This window comes from Nomascus leucogenys, chromosome 4 (assembly GCF_006542625.1).
Source record: "Nomascus leucogenys isolate Asia chromosome 4, Asia_NLE_v1, whole genome shotgun sequence".
NCBI lineage: Eukaryota > Metazoa > Chordata > Mammalia > Primates > Hylobatidae > Nomascus > Nomascus leucogenys.
In genome coordinates, this window is record NC_044384.1 from 120,567,571 (window position 1) to 120,594,874 (window position 27,304).

The window sequence follows — 27,304 nt, forward strand, 5'->3', positions numbered from 1 at the left end:
ACGGCATCCAGAGTAATCTTCCATAAATGTAAGCCAGTTCATGTTACTCCTCTGTTTAAAACCTTTAAGTGGCTTCCTGTTGATTTTACAGTAAAATAGGACCTTACCTGATCTGCTCCCGGTCCCTATTTCCAAATCTAATTTCACCCTTCCTTTCCCCTTGCCCCCACACTTGGGCCACACTTATCTCTTTCCGCTTCTTAAAGAAGCCAACTTGTTGATTGCTTGCATTTTCTGTTCCTTCTTCATGGATCATTCTGTTTCCATATCTTTCGTGTCTGGCTCCTTCTCTTTTACAACTCAATTCAGATATCTTCTGTCCAGAAACATTTTTTCCTAATTATATCTACAATAGCTCCTTGTCCTTGTTCTATGAAGTCATTCAGGTATTTCCTTTAGAACATTTATTAGAGCCTACATGATTTTAATGATTTATCTGTTTGTCTTAAGTGCATATATTATCCACCCCAACTAAATGTAAATTTTTCTTGTTCATTGCTCAACCTCGAATGCCTTACACAGAGTTCTATACATAATAGGCACTAAATATAGTATTTGCTGAATGGATGAATGGAGGTCTGTCTCAAATGCCACCTCATCCAGAAGGACTTTCTGTTTCTCACATTCAGAAGCAATACCCTTCTCTGAAATTTCAGTATGTTTTGTCTGGCTCACATATCATACTTTATGCCCTTTGGATAGGATTTCAAGTATTCATAAACATGTCTAATTTCCCTTATTGGATTTTGGGTTCACCATCTGTGTGTCTATTTGGTCTTGAAGTTTTCTATAGTGCCTGCCCTAAGGTCTTGCACATAGTAGCAATTCAAAATTTTATGAATATTTCATGAAAGTATGAATAAGAGAAGTATCTGCTCACTGTGGATTTCAGCTAAGGAGAATTTGACTCCAAGATGAGACTAAAAAAATGATTAAAATTCTCTCGTCTTGCTCTTCCTTTTCAAAAAAAATTTAGATACCCATCTCTAGATGACAAAGTTGCAAGCATAGTTTTCTGTTTACTCCTTTGAATTCATGTTTGTGGGTTGGATGTGGAAATGATCCAGTCCCTAAGCCTTCTTTATGATTCTGTCAAATCACAGGGCTAGATCCAGAGACTAAGTTGCCACATTTGTCACCATTACCCAAAGCTTCAGAGCTTCTGTTCTCACTGCTTTGTATTATTATTTCTTAATATTTATTTCCCATAGTCATCTTCTTTGTAGGTTGTTCACAGTTACCCTCTCTCATTGGCATGCCATTTTTAAGACAACTAAAATGGCTTTAAAACCAGTGTGAAATTCAAAAGTGTGGCAAACAATCTATGAGGCTGATGTACCAGGTACATCAAGTAAATTAGGCATCCATTCTTTTGAGCTTAGAAGAAATACCTGACTTAGAAAACTCCAGAACAGAAAATATATCTTCAGTTTTTTAAATCTCAATTTTCCTTTGCCCTAGTTTCCTAAATATTCTCTTTCTAGACTTTTAACAACTTGAGAACAGAGACTGTGTTGTTTACTTCTGTATCCACAGGTACTAGGCTGGGTGCTTGATACGTAGTAGGCTCTTATTAATTTATTAGTTAATACTACCCCAGCTCTTTTCTCAAACTTTGCTTCTCAGACTCTCTTGGACTGGCCTACTGAATTCTGTAAGTCCTGACCCTCCTGCCTCCCTTGGTCCCCAGTGTCTTTGCACTAACTTTCTGAAGAGCTCCTTGGCCTCCCCAACCAGATGTCTGGATTCACTTTTGATAATCATTGTTTCTCATTTATGTCCTTTGAAAGCAAACATTATTTTTCTATTGCTAATTTGCTCTGAACAATTAAAGAGACTTGGATGGGAAACTTGGCTTTTACTGGCAGACTTTCTGACAAAACCCTAAGACTGCTAATTATGACTTCTACCTGAGCCAACAGTGTAACGTGTGTGCCAAAAGGGAGTTCATATAGACTGAGCGTCATTAATAGTTATCATTTATTGAGTTCTTTACACTGTCCCTGCCACTTTGTTTAGTACCTTGCACACATTACCACATTTGACCCTTTCAGTGACTCATAGCTGTTTTCCCCATTTGCCAGATAAGAAATATGGATCACACAGAGGTTAAACAACATAGGTAAGATCACAGCAGCAGAGTTAGAATTTGGGCCAGGATTTAAAGCTCAGGCTTTGGAATCCACTATGGTGTCAATAAAAGCTTTATTAATGAAATCATGGTGACCAGAGGATGGGAAATATGAGTTCACTATGTTGAGAGTTGGTGAGATCACACCTGGAATTTTGTGAGATGCCTCACTTTATAAGATAAAAGCAAATTGGTCCAGACTACGGACCACGGACTATCAGAAACCACTGAAAAAACTGAGCAGTTTTAACTGACCAAATAAAAGCATTGATAAAAAGTCTTCACATATTTGGATTATAGTCCTGTGGAAGAAAAATTCCATGTACTTTACTCATTTAGTATAAAAGCCTATAGACATGACAGAAATGCATATTTGGAGTCACTCTCAGGAAAAGTTTTGTGACCACTGTGGAAGTGACAAGGCGGGAGGTCTGGGCACCTGTCAATGAAGTTGTTACTTCAGAAGTGATGAGGTTTTGAAAGTATGATTATTTATTAGTGCATATGTTCAAAGGGAAGGCAGGTCTTCTAATTTCAGAAATCTTCCCTGACACTTCAACTTCTCCTATAACCGCAACCCTTAATTTCAAATGTCTACATTGTTTACATTCAGAATATTTTATTGGTGTCTTCCATGTGGCACTACTTGACACTTATTATCTTCTATTGCTGTTATTCAGCACTTTGAGGCCCCCAGTTACCCAAGTACAGTAATTCGTCTTGCTGTCATTATTAACTCCCTAATGATGCCTTGCTAATGGTAGATACCCATAAAGCAGAATCTCATTGATCCTTCATAGAACTTCAGTAAATATTTAGTACTCAGTAAAAATTTACCTCAGTTTCACTACTCACTAGTTCTGTGAACTTGGGCAAGGCAATTCAACCCAATTAAACCCTCTCTGTGCCTCAGTTTTCTCATTTGAAAAACTGAGTAACTGCAGTTTCTTACAATTACATTTGTTAAATCTGTAAAACTTTTAGAACAGGGCCTGGCACATAGTAAGTACTCTTTCTCATATATATGTGTGTATAGATATGTGTATATATATATGTGTATATATGTATATATATATGTGTATATATATGTGTATATATGTATATATATATGTGTATATATATGTGTATATATGTATATATATATGTAGTACTGTAATTTTTCAGTTCTTCTCAGAGATTGATGCATATTTGTTAAGATAAATACATAATTATTAAAGGATTAGAGAGAGGAGCTAGACAACTGAATATTTGAAGTTTTGGAAGGACTTTAGAGGTCACCCACAATAGCCATTCCCACACCCACTGCATATTAGTGTATTTCAGTATTATTAATATAAATGGGAATACTTCCTGAAATTTTAGATCCTAGGCTCCACGTAGAATCGTTTTGGGTAGGAATCCAGGATTCTGAATCTTCATTAATTTTCCCAGGAGTTTTTTGGAAGCTAGCAGATCACTTTCCTCAGATGGGCTCCAATTTTTATAGATGAGAATACTGACTCACAGAGAGGTTGTATTATTTCAGGATCAGAGAACTTGGGAGTGATCAAGTGGGACTAGAAGTCAGCTCTCCTCATGTCTGGGCCACAGGTTGTGGAGGGAATTATTGGATTGTATGAAAAGGTTAGATAAGATGACTTCCAAAGTAAATATGCAGTCAGCCAGTCAGTCCTCAGAGAGCTATTGAAAGCCAGCTGCTGAACTCTGTTTCTGGAATGGTCAGTAAAATGAGACATGGCTCTTTTTTTCTGTAGGTTTATAATCTGGCATAAGAAATAAAACCTCTACACAGGTAGCCACAGTGCAAGGTAGAAAGCAACAAGGCAGAAGGTCTAGGAAGCTGCCTACCCAGTGTGGGCTGAACTACTCGGCTACCGTCTTGTGTTCTGAACATGGTGGAGGAAGCTCTGCTCTTCTCACAGAGGAACCCCCGACCACTGTGGTCCTCTCTTCCTGCCCTTCCAGAGGTGATAACTCACCAGCCACTTGGTCTAGAGTTTATTACCCTGGTCATCTGATCAATCTGAGAAGACCTCCCTTTCTATTGTCACAGCTTACCATCACATGCAAGTTTCCTTTATGCATTTATGTACCATTATTACTATTATTTTTGAGACACAGTCTCACTCTTTTGCCCAGGCTGAAGTGCAGTGGTATGATCTTGGCTCACTGCAACCTCCTCCTCCCAGGTTCAAGTGATTCTTGTGCCTTAGCCTCCCGAGTAGCTGGGACTACAGGTATGCGCCACTATGCCTGGCTAATTTTTGTATTTTTTGGTAAAGACAGGATTTCATCATGTTTACCAGGCTGGTCTGAAACTCCCGGCCACAAGTGATCTGCCTGCCTCGGCCTCCCAAAGTGCTGAGATTGCAGGTGTGAACCACCGTGCCTGGTGTCATTTATGTATTGAATAAATATTGTTGTTACTTAGTACTGTTAGCTAACTTTTACTTAGTTCCCACTATGTACCAGACACTGTTTTAAGGCATTATCTGTATTAATTCATTTAATTCTATGCCAAAGGAAGAGGCTCTCAAAATCTGAAACAATATTTGAAGCTGAATTGTTTGTTAATCAAGGGAGAACAATATATCTCTCTGAATAAAGCAAAAGTTGAGCCTATACAGAATTTTGGAAGCTATGGAGGGGAGGAAGTGGTAAAAATGCAGAAGCTGGAGTCTTCAGGAATTGACTGGCTTTCAAATTTGGAATTGTGGTTTCTGGAGTGAGCCTGTGGTCCGTGGGCTGACTTTTAGAAGTCAAATGACTACCATAAAGAAAATAAGAGCACAGAAAGAGTGGCTGCAGTAACAAGAATGGAGAGGAGAGGAAAGGGAGGGTCTTGCAGCCACAGTTTCCTTTAATAATGAAGAGAACAGAAACCCAGGTTTGCCTTGCTGACTGTTCCCGGGGTTCTTTCAGCCTGCACTGTCTCTTCTCTAGCCCATTAACTGTGTTCTATGTCTATTGTATCCCCAGCCAAAGGTTTTCCCTGCTTAATCAGGTCCAGTCTCCTTGCTGTGCTATCAGTTCAGAAAGGCATACAGACAACCTGCAATGGCATCTCAGAGGAGGAAGACATTATCACTGGTTGGTTGAAGTAACCAGGAAGAACTTCTTTCATTTAATGGTCAAAAAATGTTCATCAAACTCCTATAAACTGCCAGGCACTTTCTGGGTGCTATGGAAAAATCAGTGAAACCAACAGACAGAAACTCATGCTCTCACAGAGCTTAACCTTTATTGGAGAGACAGATGTTTAAAAAAATTATATATATATATATATATATATAAATTTACGTGGGTATTATATGTCCCATGGTAGTCACTGCTCTGGAATCAAAGCAGAGAAAGTAGTGCAGAGAGGTGGTTGCAGCTTCATATAATGTGGTCAAGGAAGGCCTCCCTGAGAAACTGATGTTTAAGGAAAGAATCAGAATGGTGAAAAGACCACAGATGATAGAGCTGTGTGAGCTTGGAGGACAGTAACAAGATGAGGTTTGAGGTCCATGAGATGATAGGGAAATGGGCATTTGAGGTTATTAGAAGGATGTTAGCTTTTAGTTTGATGAGGAGTCATTGAATGCTTTAAGCAGAGGAGTCATCATGTGATCAGATTTATCTTTTCAAGGGAACGTAGGAGGTACTGTGTCGAGAATAGTCCACAGAGAATGAGGGGAAAGGGTGGAGAAAGGTGGTTAGTTGGGAGGCTACTGCAGTAACCCTAGCATATGAAGGTGGTTTGAACTAAGGTAGTAAAAGTAGGGGTGATGAAAAGCAGTCATATCCTAGGTATAGTCTTCATGGAAGATTCCTCAAATTGAAAGACTTCATTAAGAGCCACTATAAACTCTAGCGGTTAGAATGAAAATTCTGAATATCCTTCCTCAGGAGACCACAGAGCTTGACCTATTCTAGAATCTCCAGAGGGCCTTTTCTGACCTGGGCAAATGCTGGGGGAGAAAGAGGCACATTATCACATCTGGCTATAAAAATAAAATGTGTCTATCAAAGACAAGACATAATCTAGACCCAATTCTGTAGATTTTTATAGTATTTTCTCCTAGATAATTGTGTGAATTATGTGGATTTTTTTAATTCATTGGTGTGAAGACAGTGATAATTTAAATTTCACTGCTATTCTGGTTACGAGTGGGTGTTGACATTTTTTATTTTATCATGTGTGTGTGTGTGACACACACACACACACATGGAACGGGGTGAGAGAAAGAGAAAGAGAAACATACTGAGCAGGCTATAGAGCTGCTGTTATTCCCTGGGTAATAAAAGCTTGAAATCCTACTAATGAGGTGAAAAAAAAAAAAAAACCTTAACTTTTTCTGTGTGCTTAATAATAGCACTGCCTACTCACGTAACCAGAGTTCCTGGAATAATTGCTCTCCTTCTTACTCTATTTTTAGGGCCTAAAAAATTTGGGAGGAGAGGAAAGTACCTTCAGGTGCAGAGCATTTCCATCTAAAAGCTCAATTCTAGGGCTTCAACATTTGGCCCTAAACCATGTTAAATGTTTCCTTTCATGTGAAATTGAAGGCTGGAACTGACATTCATCATTGGAGCTCTGAATGGCTTCTCTTTCAGTGAGAGGACAAAAGATTGATCCTTTGCTGCAGATTCCATCTTTCCCCAACTGGGGGATCTTCCTGTAACGTTTTTATCTGGTGCTTTCATAGACACCATTTGTGTTTGCCAATAACAGAATTAAAGTGTTTGTGAAGCCATAGAATTTTATCAGAACGTTTAACTTTGAGGAGAAGGTGGAATCTAAGGTATGATAAATGTTAATATTGTTAGAGCCCTCACTAAGAGTAGAAGTGTTTGAAATACATATATTTAGAAGGGTTTTTTGTAGACCATTGGAATATTTAAGATGGATTTAAAATAGAAGACACTGTGTGAGGTACAGTGCTGAAAAGTACTTTAAAAATTGTTTCTGTAAATTTCAACAATTAAATGAACATATACATTATAAGGTGGAGAAACATACTGATTAGAAAAAGAGAATGTGATTGAATCAAAGCTTGTGCTAGAAATTGGTTGAATATCTGGATTGAGTTGCCAGAATTATTTTTGTGGAGGGCTATTTTGGGTAGGTAGTAACCTTTCTTCTCAGATATAGATTTTCATGTTGACTTTTAACATTTAGTCAATGATTGGCATATACAGTCTTGAACATGTTCCGTCTCATCCTTTTGCCTGTGCTTAAACTGCAAGGTTGGAAAGTTTAAAGGCATTTAATACAGGCTTAACAAACCATTGTGCTGCTTTCTTTCCTCTATCACTCTCTATGTAGAAAATGGCTGAAAAATTAGGGGCTCTCAAGGACAAAGCAATATCTAATATAGAGGAACACTTAAACATAGAATTAAAACATACAATTAAGATTAGTGACATGTTTATATCGCTGCTGCTTTTTAAGGAACAATTTGTTAAAAGGGAAAATATGGTATCCCTAACAAATTATGAGAGAGAGAGAGAGAGACAGAGAGAGAGAGAGAGAGTGAGTGTGTGTGTGTGTGTGTGTGTGTGTGTGTGTGTGCATGAAACAGACGTGGGCTTATGTTTACGAAGATCTTTTGGTACATGTGTTTGAAAGGTGACTGCAAGAATGAGTAAAATGGGTTGCATTTACATTTCTTGGGCTCCTCCACACTCCCTGATGCTAAACAAGATGCTGCAAGAATGGAAAATAGAACTTTCTGTGTAAACTTTGTAATCTAGTTCATGGGAAATTGGCCAACAGCTACATACACCTAAAGGAAGAGGGGACATACATTTGGAGAAACATATTCATGTGTGCTAGTTCAAGAAGAAAGCAGCTAGCTCTTTGCCTTTGAAGATTTCAATATTCACTTTGTTGAAGGTGACCAGGTGATCCCTCTTAGATACCTCCATAATTCAGATACATCCAATACATGATGGATCTTTATAAAATTCAATTTGTTATTTCAATCTGGAAATGCATTATTTCTTCCTTGAGGAAAACAAATTGTGTAAGGACAGGTGTTATTTTCTTTATTTCTGCCCAAAGCTTCATCCTAGGGCTCAGAAATGCTAAAGGACTCAGTACAAGGAAATTAAGCTAAAAGCTTGCTACCTTAATTATAGGATTTGTCCACTCAATGCACCAGATTCTGAAAGTTAAAACAACTATTGTATTATATTGTGTTATTTATATTTTAAGGGGATACTGACAGCATAGAGGAGGTGTTAATTCTAGATAAAATCTGAAGGGCTTTTTTCTCATCCTTTTCTCCAAATGCCTAACTCCTGTTCCTCCATCTCAAACTCTCTTGTGGTAGAGTGATGGCTGTCTCTGAGGAAAGGATTAGGGAAATCACTTAATCATTCGTGCATGTGTAGAAATGCCAATGAATATTTACTCTCTCCTAGGGGTAGGTGCTTTGTGAACCAACTCTCTAATTATGGAGAACATTTTTTCCAACTTCAAACACCATCTAGCATGGGAATTGTTGTATGTGAATGGTACCTTTCCTCATCAGACCTGAAATTATACTGAATGAGAGGGTCATATACTCCATGACTAACTCAGCCCAGTACAGAGTAACATATATAATAAGGCAGATTGACTTAATCCATAAATTGTGAGCTTTGTAAAATTTTCCTTAACTCTATCATACCATTGTGTGTCATAAGAAATTGTCAGCTCAACACCTCAAATGATGCCTTCATGTATTAAAAGATGTGCCATTTGAAGCTGGGATAGTGATGCATTTTGTCGCCTGTGCTTTGTTATGTGATGTAATTAGACTATATCTCAAACACAATTTGTTTGCGTAATTCCAGGAGATACTGATCAACAAGAGATGATTCCAAGTAAGAAGAATGCTGTTCTTGTGGATGGGGTTGTGCTGAATGGTCCTACAACAGATGCAAAAGCTGGAGAAAAATTTGTTGAAGAGGCCTGTAGGCTAATAATGGAAGAGGTGGTTTTGAAAGCTACAGATGTCAATGAGAAGGTAAAAATTAAAACCTGTAAAAAATTGCAGAAATGGGAAAGATAGATGTTCCCCAAATCAGTATGGCTGAATATAAGGGAAATGGGAAGGCCAAATTGTTATTTCTTCTATGCTTTTTTCTCAAAAGGATGTCTAGATATAAAAGTATAGGCTGTCCTTCAGGCAATTCCTGCTGTCCTTGAAGGGTTGACTCCTTACTCCTTACTCTGCCAGTCATTCGTGGGAAGATTGGCTGAGACCCCAGAGTTTAATCACATAAGGACTTGAAGCACAGGGATGAAACTCCCTGCACCCTAGATAATAACGTAGATAAGTAACCTGCTAATCTGACTTATGCAACTCTCTAATGCTCTTTGCTCCCCATTTTCTAGTGCATACTCTTCATGTTGCTCGTGAAAATCAAGCAAAAGAAAAGGATGTGAAAACATTTTAAATTTATCTTAAGGTCCTTCTCAAGAGCTTGTCTAAATTTAGCCTAGAAATCTTAGGTGGTTAAGTCTGACTCCTTTCTGGTAGCAATTTCAAAATCAGGCTCAAATTCAATTCACATTGATATTAGAACCGCTGCTAATGGCATCTACTCTTAAGAGTACTTATTATGTTCTAAGGACTACTCCTTATGCATTTAATCCTTTCAAAAGCGCTAAAAGGCAGATACTATTTATTACCCCCATTTTAGAGCTGGGAAAGAAAGTCAGGCACAAAGAGGTCAAATATCTTGCCCAAGATTATACACAAGTATCAGAGCTGGGACTAAAATCCAGGCAGTCTCACTTCACAATCTGCACTCTTAACTACTCCATATGCCTCTTAAAATCACTGAATTAACCTTTATCACATTGGTTTTCGTGTTGGAGGTGGATTATCGACAAATGGATGTAAGGAAGAGATTTATATTAGTTAGAAATAAATATCATTTTTAAAAGATTTTGAAAGTGAGGTGATATTTATTCTGAATTTTTGATCACATGCCTTTGGGAAAACTAATAGGAAAATAGATTGATGCATGAATTTGGAAGGCAAAATCCTGATGGTGTTTGGTATTTGCCCAGAGAGCATATTTATAATTACATAATTTCTGGTCTTCTCTGTACTTGTGAAATACTTTGGACCTGCTTTACTTTGGAGTACACTGCTCCTTTGGCAGTCTTTTTTAATTGGCCATTTAGTCATTAAATATTAACTGAGTATTAGCTATGACTAAAGCTTTATATTCAGCCCTAGAGAATATAAAGAAAGACAATATAAAGGTCCAGCTCTGAACAGAATTTATAATCTAATTGGAAGGTTATGTTTTCATTAGAAAAGGCAGCGGGGCTCCCAGTGAGGATGTGATAAATGCTTTGAGACTGGAGCAGATTTTTGGGATTTCACTCAGGAGCGGGTACTTTGAGCTTAGATGCGGAATGTAAAGGGCAAGTGAGAGTTTTGGGGGACAGTGGCAGGGGAAGAGAATGGTTGGCGTTAGGGTACTCATTTCTGGAGGAAGAAAGCAGGAAGGTCAATAATGGAGAGAGCATTGCAAAAGGACAAGATGTATTTAACACAGCAAGGGGATAATTTTTTGCCCGGAAAAGAGGGCTTACACAGGGAACTAATAAGATGAGAAATGGAAGATCTTAAGATCCTAAGTTGTCAATTAAGGAACCACAAGTCAATTACAATGTAATAGATGTGCAGGCTACCTACGGGAAGTTGGATTGAAAGCTATGCTAGAGTTGGGGGAAGGAGGTGAAGTTTTGATACCACTAACTTAGCCTACCTTGTTTGAGATCCAACAGAGCACCATTAAAAGGCAGCCTGCAGATATATACCCAAGCTTGGTGCAATGATCACTGCTAGTTTCATTAGTAGAAAATTCTTCATCAGCCAGTTTTTAAAACTGAATTATAATTTACATTCAGTAAAATTTACCCCTTTGGAGTGTGGTTCTATGAGTTTCAGAAGTCATAACTATTACTACCATATGATGGAACTGTTCTATATCTTAATTAGAATAGTTATATGATTGTAACTATTCTGTGCACCTCTTTAATCAATTCTCACCTTTCCTCTAGCCCCTGAAACCACCGATTTTTCTTTCCCTATGATACTTGCCTTTTCTAGAATGTCATGTTGATGGAATAGTATTGTAGTAGCCTTTGAGTCTTGCTGTTTACCCTCAACAAAATGCATTTGAGATTCATCCATGTTGTTGAATGCACCAGTAGTCATTCCTTTTGTCTCAGGCATTTCCAATTTACCTCTGCCTGTCATGGTTATAGCATCAGAGTTTAATTTCATACTACTTGCACAACTTGGTATTTCCTCCTGCTTCCCCCAACCTCCCAGTCTTTTCACTCCCTGGCTATTTCCCTATCTCTTTCCTCCCCTCCACAGCCAAAATTTTTAGAGATTATCTACATTCCCTCCCTCCTTCTATTTCTTCACCTCCTACATCCTCACTTCAAAGCAATCTGGCCTCCGCCCCCACCTCTCTAAGTCAAGCTGCTCTTGCCAAGAACACCTCCTTGTTGATAAATTCCATGAGCACTTCGGTCTTTATCTAATTCAGCTTCTTAGCAGTATTTGACAGTGGTGAACATCTCCTTCCTAAAGTATTCTTTCTTCTTGGTTATGGTAGCACTAAACTCTTAGGATTCTCCCTACCTCTCTGGCATGCCCTCCACAGTACAGGCAGGCTCCTCTTCTTGTGCCCATTTGTAAGTGTTGGTGATGCCCAGAAAGATTCTGCTCCTCTCTTTTCTGCTGTAGGTTCTCTCTGAGCCACATCAACTACTGTTATATTATCATAGTGTATCCCTGGAACTCTGTCCTCAATGTTTTGTAGGAGCCTCAAATCAACTGCTATACAACTTTTGGATATTCTGAAGGTGGCTTGTCCTAAACATGCTTATACCTCATCATCCCTACCACCCCAACCAGATCCTTCTCTTGCTATCCCCATTGCTGCCATCCAATCTTGTGTCCAAGCTGGAAACCTCTGGATGATCCTTGGCTCATTCATCTCACCCTCAAAATCTAACTGATTTCCAAGTTCTAGGGATTCTGCATTTTAAATATCTCTAAAAACTACATACTTAATACGGCATTGACAGTCATCCAGATCATCACCTTCTCTTGCCTGGCTTATTACAGCAACCTCTTATTTCAAATTTTATTTGGAATCTCCACATAACTAAAGTTATTGCCCCAAACACAAATATAATCCTTTCATTCCCCTGTCCTAAACATTTAAATGGCTTCCTTAGAGCAAAGTCCAAACTCTAATATGTCACATAAAGCCCATTATGATCTGAGCCTTGTTTATCTCTGTTCATTCATTTATTCAACACATCTTTATTGAGCACTATTATGTGCAGACTCTGTGTTAGTCACTTGGGATCAGTGAGCAAAAAGACAGATCTGCTTGTACGGAGATTATGTAGGATACAATAAATAACAGTATATCAGAGGGTGATAAGTGCTTTGTAAAAAGGAATAGTAGGAAAAGTTAAAGGGGATTGATAGAGGTAGTGGGTAGATTTTAATTTTAGGTAAGGGAGTCGGGATTGCTGTTGTTGAGAAAGTGACTTCTGAGCAAAGCTTTGAAGTAAGTGAGGGATTCAGTTATGAGGATATTTTGAAAAACATTCTAGGCAGAGGGCACAGACAGTACAGACCCCAGTATGGGAACATCCGTCGTGTAGTTAAGAACAGTAAGGAGGCCAGGGTGGCAGGAGCAGAGTTAGCCAGAAGGAAAGTAGTCCCAGATGAGACTAGGGGAAAAATGAAGCCAGGAGAAACAGATCGTAAAGGATCATTTTATGTCTTTGAAATGACCTCAGGTTTTACTTTGAAAGAAATAGGGAGCCATCAGATGTATTTGAATAGAGGAATGGCCATGGCTTAAGTTTCGGAGGATCATTCTGGCTGCTGGTTTGATAGCAGACTGCATAGGGCAGGGTACTCGCAGAGAGAAAAACTGCTTCAGCATTCCTGTTTTATTTATTTCCTCTCCATTTCTCAAAAATCCATGTTCAAGCCATACAAACGTACTTGATTTTACAGATGTGCCATAGGATCCGAATTTTTTATCTTTTTTAATTTTACTTTTGATCTTTGCTACTTCTGTCACTTCCATCTAGAACCTCCCTAAACTTTGATTCACTCTACTCTTATTCTATGTTAACAACTTAGATAGCAGTATCACTAGGAAATCTCGCTTGACCTTGCAAATCTAAGATGGCACCCCTCATTGGTCCCATCAACATCTACATTACTGTCATAGTTCTTTTCGTCTGAACTATAGTTACATGTTCAAATCACGTGCTGCCTGGAAGCTTTGTAATGGTAGAGTCCACGTTTGTAACACCCTCTCAATACCTGGCTATAGTGGATACTCAATTTGTGTTGTGGTTGAATCTCCAGGTGTGTGAATGGAGGCCTCCTGAACAACTGAAACAGCTTCTTGATTTGGAGATGAGAGACTCAGGCGAGCCACTCCATAAACTATTGGAACTCTGTCGGGATGTCATTCGCTACAGCGTCAAAACTAGTAAGAACTTGAATTTACTTCCCTGATCTGTACCTCTGACAAGTTCTTATGTTTGTAAAGCATTTATTTACCTCTCAAAGCTGAGTATAGCAATGTTTATGGAACAAGAAATCTGGATCAAAAAATTAGTAGTTCTGATGTTTTTGCAATGGTCTCTTTAATCCCTAATCCAGATTCATTGCCAAGGCCAAAGATAAGTTGATAGGAAAACTGTTGGTGTTAGTGTTTGTATGTAAATATCCTCCTCTCCTTGCCAACCCCCTCCCACATACTGTTTGTAATCAAGATCATATATTATCACTGCTACTTATCATTTCTTGTGTTAGACCAAACTGGCAAATAGTATTTTGATTATATAAATTTGTTAAGGGATTTTAAATCTTGATGGCCCAGAGTATGCAAAAAAAGTGTTCAAAAGGTATCTTTAATAGAAACAGGAATAGATTTAATCTGGAAGGCACTGATTAACTCTTGGCAATTGGTAATTGCCAAACTATTTGATCAAATCTGGCTGTATCAAAAATGAATAAATAAAAGCCCTTAGATGGATATAAGACAAATGAATACATTCCAAGTTTTTGATGAGATTATTTCACAGTGATGTCATAACTACCGTGAACTTTGTACGTGCAGTGATGGGATGTCAATCTTACACTATGGCACCATTCCAGCTTACCTGTTAATATCCTGTTCATCCCGTGAACAAGTTTCAAAAATGGGAGAATAATCTTCCAAAATATTTCTCAGTGTAATGTAAAGGTAATCTAGTGCTTAAGACCATACAGACATTACTTTGTAAATTCTGGCGCTGGACTAAGTTTAGTGGAAAGAACATAGTGAAATTCTGGCTAAAAATAATTGGATTATATTCCTTTGGGAAAGTCTGGTGTAGGTATCAAAAACTCAGTTAGCATTTCAAAAGCAGAGATACGTATCTTATTATTACAGTGCATGTCAAAAGTGTAGAATGACATTTAATGCAGTAGATTTTTCAGTTTACTGGATATTTTCCATGTTACCATGGAAATCAATCATAAATTAACACAGAACTAAAAAAAACTTATTAAAATTACTTGTAGCAATGCCTTTTTTTTTTTTTTTTGCCAGATCAGAGGAAGTTTTCCATGTTTAAGCTGAAAAGACATTTTCTTTTGAGACTTGTTTTTTTATTGAACCCCTAAAGAGAAAAAAAAAAACAAACTAAAACCAGATGCTGTAAGCTGTAATGAGAGGTCACCAAATAAAATGATTCCCAAATACTCAAATGTAGAAATAGAACTCCTGCCTCTTTGTTCTGTCATGCTGAGCTTCCTGCAATTGAGAATGTCAAGCCAGTTAGCCGGGTGTATGGTGTGATTATTCACATGGTGTAAAGCCAAGAACCTTTATGAGACCTTTTACAGGAGGGGAAAAAATTTAAAATTGGAACAAGACGTTGTTTGTCTCTTAAAGGCGATTGCATTTGAAGCAAATTGAATCAGAAGTGTACGTAAGCCACATAGTGAGTCACATCTTACTCCAACTATATACTGCCAGTCGCATGGGTCCAATCTGAAAAATGAAAAGGCTGCTCAGTGCCATAGCCCGGGGTGAACTCTGTTGTGAGTGAAATGTATATGAAGTGAGAAGTTAATATTGATATTTTCAGAAAAAAGGCAGTACCCTGTGATCCTTGGACAAATAGTGTTCAAATAATTATTTAAAGGTCCTGGTTTGGGTCTGGGTTGTAAAAAAGAGGAGCAAGTAAATCAAAGCTCTTAAAAGACAATTCAGATTTTACTTAGAAGCGTTGATCAGTAGAAAGGGCTCTAAGATGGGTCTTCAACATGTTTTTCCTTGTACATGATCCTGTTTTGGATTTTTTTTTAGAATGAGGTATAATTTATATTCAGTAAGGTGCAGAAATCTTAATTGCTTGGCATGATGAATTTGTACATAGCTGTGCATATGGAACCATCACCTGGATCTAGATATAGACCAATTCTAGCACTCCAGAGGCTCTCTGAAGTCCCTTCCCAATCCATAATTCTTTCCACAAAGTACCTAGAATTCTAACCGCCATCTCTCCTTAGATAGCTTTGTTGGTTTTGAATGTCATATAAATGGAATTATGTTATATATAACTCTTTTGTGTGTGTCTGCTTTCATTTTCTGAAAGATTCATTTATGTTAATGCTGTATCAGTAGTTTTTTTTTTATTGCTGCATAGATGAATACTCCGTTTTAAATTTACAGACCACCCAAGATTTTTCAACCAATTGTATGCTGGACTTGATTATTACTCCTTGGTGGCCCGATTTATGACTGAAGCATTGAATCCAAGTGTGTAAGTGCCATGCTACAGAAATTTCACACCAAACATGGATTAGAGACTTTAAGTAGATGAAATTTTATTTCAAAAATTTCTACTTAATGGTTTCTTTTGCATAATGCCATCATAAATAATGGAATAGTTTTATGATACTTATCAGTATTCAAATAGCTATTTGATTTAAATAGTGGTACCGTGAGATGGAAGAGGCAGTCATTATTATCTCCGTTTAACAGATGAGAAAATTGATTAGGCAATTTTTTTTTATTATTATTATACTTTAGGTTTTAGGGTACATGTGCACAATGTGCAAGTTTGTTACATATGTATCCATGTGCCATGTTGTTTTGCTGCACCCTTTAACTCGTCATTTAGCATTAGGTATATCTCCTAATGCTGTCCCTCCCCCCTCCCCCCATCCCACAACAGTCCCAGGAGTGGATTAGGCAATTTTTTATTTGTTCCTGCATGAAAAGTCATTTTCTGTGCTAAGTGACGGAGAGACATATTGAACATAAATAAACCTTGACTCTGCCCTCATGGAGCATACTATCTGGTATAAAAATGCTAATCGAAGTGGTCCACAAAAATTAATGTAAAATCCAAACTCTCATCTGAAGGAAAAGTACAAAGTGTTCTAAGTATTAATATGAATGGGGCAATTTTTCCTAGTTGGAAGTTAAGGAGAGTGTGCTCTGCAAAGGTGACAGTTGACACTGAAGAATAAGTGTTATTAGGTGATAAGGTGAGGGATGAGTTCTAAATAGACAGAATGACGTGTATAAAGGCCCTGTGGCAGGACACAGCATGCCATTCTCTATGAACTGAAAGGTCAGTGTGGGTATAGCTGAGAAAGTTATAAGGACTATAGTGGAGAATAAGACTAAAGAGAGATAGAGATAGAAGCCAGACATACAGGGCCCAGGTGACCATGTTTATGAATCTTTCTAAATGTAACAAAAAGCCATTGAAGGTTTCTAAATCACTAGGTGCCATTTGCTTACTGAAAAAATCTCTAAAAATATAAATAGGTTGGAGGGGACCCATTCGGAGGGCATTGCTTTAGTCAGGTGAGAGAGGAAAGTAGCTTGGACTTGGAGAGAAGAGATAGGAATAGAGCAGGAAAGAATGAGTTCAAAAAATAAAACAGAAAGGACAGGATACACATCTTGGAAATAATGGTAAAAGGGAGAACATTTCTGGGACAATGCCTGGGTTTCTGGCTTTCATAGCTAGGTTCATGGTCATATCATTCATAGAAATAAGAAGCACTGGGAGAGGGAACTGGTTTTCAAGTATATGGTGAAGGAGGCAAGAGCAAGCATTCCATTTTCAGTTGTGGGCATTTGAGTTTGCAGTGACTTTAAAATATCCAAGAATGCATAGGAACTAAGCTGAGAAATATATGGGCCTGGAATTCTGTTGTCTATATGAAAGGTATAAACCTAAGAATTATCAGTGAAATTATGGTAATTGAAATGGTGGATGTGGATGAGATTTCCTATGTCAGTGATTCACCACCCTGACTATTCATGAGAATCACTTGAGAATTTTATAAAAATGTATTGATACCTGGGTGCCAACCCAGGCCAATTAAATCTGAATTTCTGTGGCTGTGCCCCATGCATTGATATATTTACAAAGTTCAACAAGTGATTTCAATGGGAAGCCAAGATAAAGAACCACTGCCTAGGGGACAGAGTATAGAGTGGGGAGAGAAGAAGGCTCAATACTGGGCCTTGAGGACATCTAACATTTAATGGTTAGGAGGAACAGGGTCAGCTTACAATGGCGAGAATAGAAGGTAAAAACCAAAATGCTAGCTGTGGCAGTCACGAGGAGAGCGTGCCTAGTGTCACATGTTGTTGAATATTCAACTAAGAGCCTAAACAGCATCCACTGGATTAGCTACATGGACGTCACTGGCAACTTTAGGGAGGCTTTGATGGAGTGATGACAGCAGATACCAGGTTACAATCAGTTACAGTGAGGGTAAGTCAGGAGAGACAGTAAAATTACACACCTTTTTCAATCTTTTCTTGTATATCCCAGGTTTTGTAACTCTTCATCTAAGTTCAAAAATCTCTAAATATTTCAGATTAAAGAAGTGTTAAATTGCTGCTAAGCTAAACCATCCACTCAAAATATGCCAACCCATGAGTGTGTTCTGTCTTGTCTTCTCCACCTCCAGGCTGATTCCTAGGTTTATAATTGAGCCAGTTTTCAAAGACAGGCTTAATACATTTTTTATTATGAAAGAGTATTTTATATATATTTGTAGGTTCACATAAATATATATGCTTTTTTCGTACTTTTGGTGTATGTACACTGGCTTCATAACATGGTTAAGAAACAGAATCTATCTTTTTAAATTTTTTTTTTTTTGAGACGGAATCTTGCTCTGTTGCCCAGACTGGAGTGCAGTGGCATGATCTCCACTTACTGCAACCTCTGCCTCCTAGGTTCAAGTAATTCTCTGCCTCAGTCTCCCAAGTAGCTGGAATTACAGGCCCCTACCACCATGCGTGGCTAATTTTTGTGTTTTTAATAGAGATGGGGTTTCACCATCTTGGCCAGGCTGGTTTTGAACTCCTGACCTATGATCCACCCACCTTGAACACCCAAAGTGCTGGGATTACAGGCATGAGCGAGTGCACCCAGCTGAATCTATCTTATTTTTAAGATGGCATAACATCTGTAGAGTTGACACATGTAGGTGATAAATAGTAGGTGATACATAGTAGGTGACCAACTTTTATGCCTCAATCCAAAGTTTTCCTTTCCAGATGTTAAAATAATTGCATTAAATTCTGTGACTATAAATCTAAATGTGTGTGTTTAACTTACATATTTAGAGTACACATTTATTCAGATACAATTTAATGTAATCCCTTAATTGAGAAGGAGATCATAGATATGTAGTCACCCTCAAGTTGTCTGGAGAGAGAAGATACTCAAACATTATCAAACAAGGCATGATGACTATTGCAATGTGGGTTCCCATGAATGCTGCTCTAGATGGTGTTTAGTGAGTGGGATGTTTATTAAGGAGTACCCTTGGGATCAACATGAGTGACCTGGGGAAGGAGGAGGAAGATGCAAGAAAGGGCAGGGATAGGAGTCAAATTGCCTTGGAGGCTCCATGACAAATCTTGGCTGATGATCGGAGATCTCTGGAACTACAGTGGCCCTTCATGAGGGGTCTGGAGTTGGGCCCAGACAGCTAGGCCTTTACATCTCCAGCAGCCATCAGGTGTAGACCACCACAAGAAGAGGTGTGACCCTGGAGGAGGTAGCTCCCTGCAGCCGAGGCAATCTCTAAAGGGGCTAAAACAGCAATGCTCAGACAACAGCGTTCCAGCCCGGAGCAACACATCCTTCATTGACAAGGGATTTGGGTAGTGCTTTGCAGTGAAATTATCACATAAGAGATGTCTCACAGAACACTCGTCATTCATACAGACACAGAGTATAGTAGAGGAAACCCTGGTTCAGGTGGAGTAGTGTCCACTTAGAATATCTAGAGGGGACTGTTAGCATACTCATGGCAGTAATCTGATAAAACCTGGTTACCATGACAATGGATTTTCTTTGACCATCAACAGCATCCAAGTCAGTGTTCCAAGCATCCACAGAGTGAAATGGCCACTGCTCATGGCTAATACATAGAATGCAAATGCATTGCCTTTATCTCTCCTCATGGAATTGAGGTTTTTCTCGAAAGTAAGACTGCTGCAGCAGCTTGCAGATCCCTAAGGCCACAAGCTATTGGCATTTATCTAACCATGACTAGTGCTGTCACTAATGGAGTAATTCTCTATTTTCAATGGATAAATTTCCAAAGACTGCCTGCACTTCAGCAGCCACTTGGTTTAATAGAACTCTTTGTGCATTTCTTGGGACACCAAAGGAATGTTTTGACTCTAGTCATAGAAGTGAAGTGTTTTTTATATCTATCTAGTTATACGTATGAGGTGTCCCCAGTGTTTCTGTTAGTGGAAGAAGCGGTTCTGAAGAAAATGATTGAATTTATTGGCTGGAAAGAAGGGGATGGAATATTTAACCCAGGTGAGTACAATTAGTTATTGATATCAACCTTCCAATACAACCACGTAAAAATTTATTCATGAGGAACAACTCCTTGCAGATTTATACATGACAAAAAGTTGGATATTAATAATTCTACTTGCTGAAAATCTAGCTTATGCCTTTCTCCAGAGTGATAATATTTTGTATTAATGCTAAATAAATGACATACATACTTAATGAATGAGATGCCTATAGTTTAGGATTTATATCTAACCCAAATGAATCGATTTGATGCTGGAAGTTTGGAAGGGCTATAAGTCCTCTAAATTTTAAATCAAATTTTACTTGAGAATATTTCTGAATTACATTTGTTTATCCTGTAGTCCTTTTTTGTAGCCAGAGACCAACAAATATTATTTCAATTTTATTGATTAGGTGACAAAGAATATTAACTATGGAGACCTAGGTACTGGCCCTAAGTCCAGAGCTCACAGATTGAGACTTTTGGTTTGAAAAAAAGCCTGTCATGGAAAAAACCAAAATTTATCTTCTTTCTAAGAATAAAAGTTCTAGAATTAGAGATTAGGGTATGTAATAAAATATTCAGAATAATGGGAGCAGGGAGGTCGGTGTTCATGTGCTTTTCACAGTGATTTTTCATTAGGCTAGAGCAGTCATGGCCATTCATGCTTTCCACTGTATTCAGCATTTTGCGAGCTATAACTTCATGCTATAAATATGCCATTTTAATTTTGTTTTTGCAGGTGGCTCAGTGTCCAATATGTATGCAATGAATTTAGCTAGATACAAATATTGTCCTGATATTAAGGAAAAGGGGCTGTCTGGTTCACCAAGATTAATCCTTTTCACATCTGCAGAGGTAAAAATTATTTTTGGTATTGAATATAGATTTTCTGAGAATGTATATTTAAGAGGGCTTTGTTTGAGGACTCCTAATGTGATTTTGTCCTATACCCATGTGACTAATATGCTGAAGTATAACATAGTATTTCATTCCAAAGTAAATTCTAATGAGTTTGATGTTGTAACGCCTGGTCCAATTTTGTATAATTACCTTTATTTACAATTTATAGTCTGTAACAACATTTTAAGAAAAGAATATTTAATTTGAAAGTGCTATCTCTGTGACTCTTTTTTCTGAGTGTCTAATTTGTTAGTACTTAGATGAACACTGTGGATCTCAGCTATGTCTTCTACTCACATTTCCTTGTAAAATGGTTGCTTTGATTGGCTAATATAAGGGATGTGTATCTTAGTTTTCCAGGGAAAAGATATACAGTAGCAATGAACACACACACACACACACACAGATGTTGCTGCAGTTCTCCATCTCTTGTTTTACTCTCCACTAAAGTAGGAGGTCAGACAGTGGATAAGCGCATTGGCTTTGAGTTAGGCTGCCTGGATTCAGTCCCTGCCTCTGTCACTTACTATCTGAGTAACCTTGAGTGAGTTAATTTCTTTGTGCCTCAGTTTCCTAAATTTGTAACAATAAGTTTATCACTTAGCTCTTATAACCAACAAATCACCCCAAATATACAGTTATCGTTCTATAACTGTATATTATCACTTATAAGTCTCAAGATAGCTGGGCAGATTTGCTGCTCTTGGCTGGGCCCCCTTCCACGTCTAGGGGTTGGCTGGCGGATGGCCCATCTATGAGTGGCTCAGCCGGGATGATTCCAGTGATGCCTCTCTGCTCCTTATGTCTCTCATTCTCCAGCAAGTCAGTCTAGGTGTGTCCTTATGGCAATGGTGCAGGTATAAAAGGGCATGGCAACACATCAGGCCTCTTGAGTCTTAGCCTCAGAACTGGCCATTTTTACTTCTGCCTCATTTTCTTGGCAAAATCCCATCTGTGAGCCCAGATCCAAGATGTGGGAAGAAAGACCCCACCTCATAGGGGGACTTGCTGTAAAGTCACCAGGCAAAGGATTTGAATACATGGAACAGAGAACAACTGGAACCATTAGAATAATCCAGCAACCATGCAGTAGTTGCTGACTAGTGAGTTTTGGCAAATGTTAAATGAGTAATTGCCTGTAAAGTATCATCTGGGACATAATAGATTTTTTAAAATATTAAATATAATTGTTACTAGGAGAATGATCCAGCTGCAACAAGGTGGGCAGACGTAGATGGCACAGCTTAAGTGCAGCCTTTATTGGAAAAGATTTTTTCCCTTTCCTATTCTTGTGTGATTCCAGTGGATGCCTCTGTCTATTCCACCACTGCTTCATCACCCAGGTTCTTGGCAGAATGAGTTTAGCTTCTTACCTTCTGAGATAATATCAGGTATCCTGTCACTAACACGAAGTGGACAAAATAAAAAACTGAGAGTTTGTTATTTCCAGCTAGGCTTTTCTGTATCTATCATTTTCTTCTAAATACAAAAGTTAGTTTCTTATTGCAAAAGGACAAATTGTGCACTAATTTCTCCTCAGTAGGAGAAAATATGACCACTCTCATGTTTTCCTCTCATGCTGTCTGACCTTTGCTCTGGTTCTTTCAGCACTAAGTGCAAAGTGGGAGTTGAGTGATGGGAGGCAACTGGGAGGAATCATCTAGCCTGAGATTCTTAACTCAGCCATTCGAGGCTCTTGTTCATAAGACATTCTTTCTGTACCAAGAGAAGAATATTTGGTAATGTGGACAGCTGGGAGAAAGTACTTGATTATTTGGGATTATTATGGAATAGAGTTTCCTTCTTCATGCTTCAGTCCTGGATGTTTTAATGTGAGGGACCCTAGCGGATCATAAATGCAGAGTCTCTTCTGCATTCAAACTGCTATTTCCAAGCTTGGGAAAGCTGATTAAATAGCACTCTGGTTATCAGCTCAGGTTTTTTACTTTTGCCTTTTTCATTTGTCATTTGGTTTAAAGCTTGCTGGAGTTCTTTTCTGGAATAATTACCATGGAAAGGGAAAAGATATTACATGGAAGCCTAGAATAAAGATTATGCCTGGGAAAGATCAGTAACAGGTGGGGCTTATGAATTGGGAGTGAAAAGAAATTGAAACCTTATGTAGTTGTGAAACCAGAACTAAGTGGTTTTTAAAAACTTTCCAAATAGAGGCAAAATATATGCCTTGGCTAACATGCCAGCAGAAGCTGGAGCCAGAAAAACCAAGAACTAGGTGTGAATTCCACAGAAAAATTACATCACTTCGAGCACACTGTAGCCTTGAATTTATATTTTCACTCCATTGGTTGAGACACTACTTTGCAGCTCATTTCTTTCCCTACGCTCTCAAAGAGTCAGGTTATAGCATTTGCACTATTTTAATTCATATTTTATTGACTGCCTTTACTACTTATTACAACAAATCCATCTATTTCATTAAAGAATTAAAAAAGAAGGTTGTATTTACTAAACAGTCTTAAACTCTGCATTAGTCTTTTTGCTATACCTCCCTTATTTTCTTTTGGGGGTTTGGTCCATGGCCCAGTACTGTTCTATTAGGTGGTCTTTTCCAGTTTTTGTGCTACCCCAAATTACTCCATTTCTATCTTGCACCATCAAGTGCAGAATATACGTACCCACCACTGAAGATGTTTTTGCATGTGTTAGGCTTTTATTGTAATTCTACTATTGATAAAGACCTGCAAGGTCATGACAAAGACCTTTGCACTGTCAGTATATCCAAGGTTGCCTCTCTAGTGCTAAATGGGAATCTAAGAGAAGGGGACTTTTGAAGAAATAAAAGTAATAAGTCTATGGCTTGGTTTGCACTTTGATATAAATTTCTTGGGTGTATAGAAATCCCATGTTTGTAAAGTTCCTGTATATTTCAGATCACTTCTGGAATTAGCATAAAGTAGTGATCATGATTTGCCACTAAAAAGTGAGGGTAAATGCAGAAACCCTTACCTCCCAGGCCAGTAATCAATGGGCTAACTCCTCTCTAGCATGGCTTAGGCTAGGAGAGGCAAGTGAGGTATGTAGGGTGTGTCTCATGGTCATGCCTCTAAATTTTGCACCCTAGGTGCCTCCTCCACTTCCTCCTGATCACTGGGTGAGGGTTGAGGTTGAGTTGCAATGGGATGTGATTGCAGGTCTTCTCCATGGGCAAGCAGGTGCTTCGTAGGACATCCTGCAAAACATGAGGCTGGGTTCAGTCTATCTGGCTTCTGGTTCTAGCCTCTTTGGGAATTAAACCAGCTGTGTGTTGTTAGAGACATCCCTTGGACACTCTTTTTCTTCATTCTCTAAAATGTAACATTTATATACCCCGTTCTCTCTACCAGCTAACTTGAGAATCAAATTAGTCAGCACTGGAGTCCAGGTGTCCAGGGCACAGTGTACACTGAGGAGAAAGCAGCAGTTCATTGAGAAGCTCAAGGTCATAGAAAAAAATCCTTGTGGGAGCCAGAAAGTAAAACTCCAGCTCAATGCTGTCTTTCATGTAGGCACTTGCTATTTTATCTTTATAGAAATGAACACCCGCTGAGAGTTTTTTCGTCTTCTGTAGATTTATGAAACCTATGGGGAGGTTGAGTCTTACAACTGACTTATCTTTTGCCAGTGATAGAAACAGCCACTGTTTGTTTCTAAATGCGGTTGTTACTTCTGAATTCCAGCCTTCTAGGTTTTTCCTTTCCTTGAAACTACTCAGCATGTCTGAAGCATCACCTTCTTTTGTTCCCCTTCCAGGACTCTTCCTTCTCTGAAGCTTTCAGATGTTTAAACTTCAGTTTTGCAGTTTTTTTTTTTTTTTGATCTATCTCCGATTGACATTGGGTTGTATTTTGCCCTGAGGTACTTAAAGATAGCTCCACTATTCTTATTCTGATTACAAGATTTTTATTCAGCAAATTCATTGGTTGGAGATATTTTGCTATTTCTCAGGGGCAGAGCATTGTGCTTTTCCTTATAGTTAGATGTCAGTGGGGTAGGCTAGCATTTATCATTAAGAAATCAATAGCTGTTTGGTTGCCAGAGCTCAACTCTCTGGTGAGAAATAATTCACCTGAGCTATGTCACCTTAGCTATGGTAGGCAGGTTACCGCCAACCAGCATAGGCGGTAGAGCAAGTAGAGAATTAATTACACTTTCATGTACATTATTACTCTTCAATATGCATATGGTCTTTTAACAACCCGAAATAAAAGCATCCTATAGGCATTTTGGACATGTCCTATTTGATATTTGGAAATTAATTATTTAGAACGGTTTCATTTTTCCTGATGTTACTTCTGCATTTATTTTTACAGAGTTAAAAAAAGAACTCCCAATAAAACTCTCTTGACAAAAGAAGGAAAAAAATTACCACATTTGAGGGAATATATCAAGTGAAGTGTGAAGGCATGACTACTCTTTTAATGTATTCATACCTACAAATTACTAAGATTTTTTTTGGTACAATAATGTCCTTTAGCACCTTCATTTTTCTGGCAAGAAAAAGAATTAATTGACCACCTGTCCTCACTAATGTATGAAGAGCGACATATCAAATGTTTGCATGCTAATTATTTTATGGGCTTTGTGTAGTATAGAGAAGGCCCAATAATGTAAAGCACACACTACTGTTTATCAATAAGAAATAGACCAGACTTAATTCCATATTCATCTATTAGCCTCACTCATGCCATAGCTGAGTAAAGTAGTTTGTCTATTATTACTTTTGTTCTTATGATTTTAGCCACATTCTTGTGTGTTCAGTATTAAACAAGATTGTTCAAGTGTCTGATCAGCACTTATAACTCATTGTTTGCTCTAGGAAATAATTAAATTCCTCTCTAGCCTGTGATTGCAATCTTTGAGATAGAGTCTTGCCCCTCTCCTTAGAGGGTTTTAAGTCGGCAGTGGACTAGATTCTAAGTTTCCATTAATACTAGGTCTTATGAGTAGCATCAGGAGAAACTTTACTTTTCTCAATGGGATGGAAAACAACAGCCTCCGGTGTCCTAGTTTCTTCCATGTGCCAGGCTCTGTGCTAAGCCCTCTACACATATTATTAACCCATTTTTGTCTAGCACAAGCAGATGGAGTAGGCATTATTGGCATGATCCCTTTAAAGATTAGGAAATTGAGGCTTGGAGAGTGTATATTATTTGTTCAAGATTCCATAGCTGTAACTGGAATACTTGACATTAAATCCTGGTTCCTGTGACCCCAAAGTGAATGTTCTCAACCACTATGCTAAGGAGCTCAATTAAATTACTTTTTTATGCAATAATGTCCCAAAGATTGTGCTCAGCCATACTGACTTTCATCTACCTTTGATAATAAGCAATACTTTTTTTGTTTTATGTATTCATGTCTCTCCCTTCCCCACTGTCCCTTTGAATTCAGTGTCATTACTCCATGAAGAAGGCAGCCTCTTTTCTTGGGATTGGCACTGAGAATGTTTGCTTTGTGGAAACAGATGGAAGGTAATGGGAACAGGATCCGGAAGCCTGGTGGGTGGAGGGAAAAATTTATATGGTTTATAAAGCAGTATCATTGTCTGTTAACTACTAAAGATAACTGAAAGTCTCAAATCTTTGTCCCTTAGAGGTAAAATGATACCTGAGGAACTGGAGAAGCAAGTCTGGCAAGCCAGAAAAGAGGTGAGAGGGGAGAAAGCAAGAGGGAGAGAGAACGTGTGTGTGCGCGCGCGCATGCGCGCGCCCGCGCGCTTATGAAAGAGAATAGCAAGGAGAGAACGGAAACAACCAAAACCATTTCTATGTGTGGGAGAGAGAAGAGAGCATGTTGGAATTAAAATAGGAAAACTCATTTACAGATGTTCTATTTCCGAGTGCTTGGCTTTCCATGTTCTGTGGAGTTTCCCGGATATTCTTGTTCCCAGGTGGCTGGAGCCTATGAAAACACTGAAATCACCCGTATTCAGGATTCTTGGCTAGAAGAAGCTCTAAGGATGAATCCAGCCTCTCCAGCAGATCCCCAGCCTCTCCTCTCCTTGTAATTCTTCCCTCTGAGAAATCTGCAGAACAAACCAATTTTCTCTGGGCTGTATTCCGGGTGATTTCTGATTTCTTGACCAACCTATTCTCTCAGGTTGCTTCCAACCCAAAACCCATCTATTACTATCACCCCCTGTTGGGTCTGTATCTAGTAGTTCAGTGGCAGAACGTCCTTTCTTCCTTAGCTGCTAGAATATATTAAAACTGAAATATTGGACAAGGCAAGGCATGGCTCTGGGCACCTGCTGTGCTCCAGCCAAGGCTGGCCTTAACACCTGCATTTTAAAAAGGGGTGTCATTAGGCCGGGCTTGGAGGCTCACGCCTGTAATCCCAGCACTTTGGGAGGCTGAGGCGGGCAGATTATGAG

General features: G+C 38.5%; 1 protein-coding gene across 1 annotated transcript in view; it reads left to right on the top strand.

Annotated features, from left to right (window-relative positions):
- GADL1 (glutamate decarboxylase like 1) overlaps positions 1-27,304 on the top strand; it is a 169,762-nt gene that overhangs the window by 24,062 nt on the left and 118,396 nt on the right. The window contains exons 2-8 of the mRNA XM_003256803.2: positions 8,957-9,129; positions 13,540-13,666; positions 15,902-15,992; positions 19,939-20,045; positions 20,771-20,886; positions 26,323-26,402; positions 26,525-26,579. Of these exons, the coding sequence (XP_003256851.1) occupies positions 8,957-9,129; positions 13,540-13,666; positions 15,902-15,992; positions 19,939-20,045; positions 20,771-20,886; positions 26,323-26,402; positions 26,525-26,579 (749 nt within the window). The remainder of the gene's footprint in view (positions 1-8,956; positions 9,130-13,539; positions 13,667-15,901; positions 15,993-19,938; positions 20,046-20,770; positions 20,887-26,322; positions 26,403-26,524; positions 26,580-27,304) is intronic.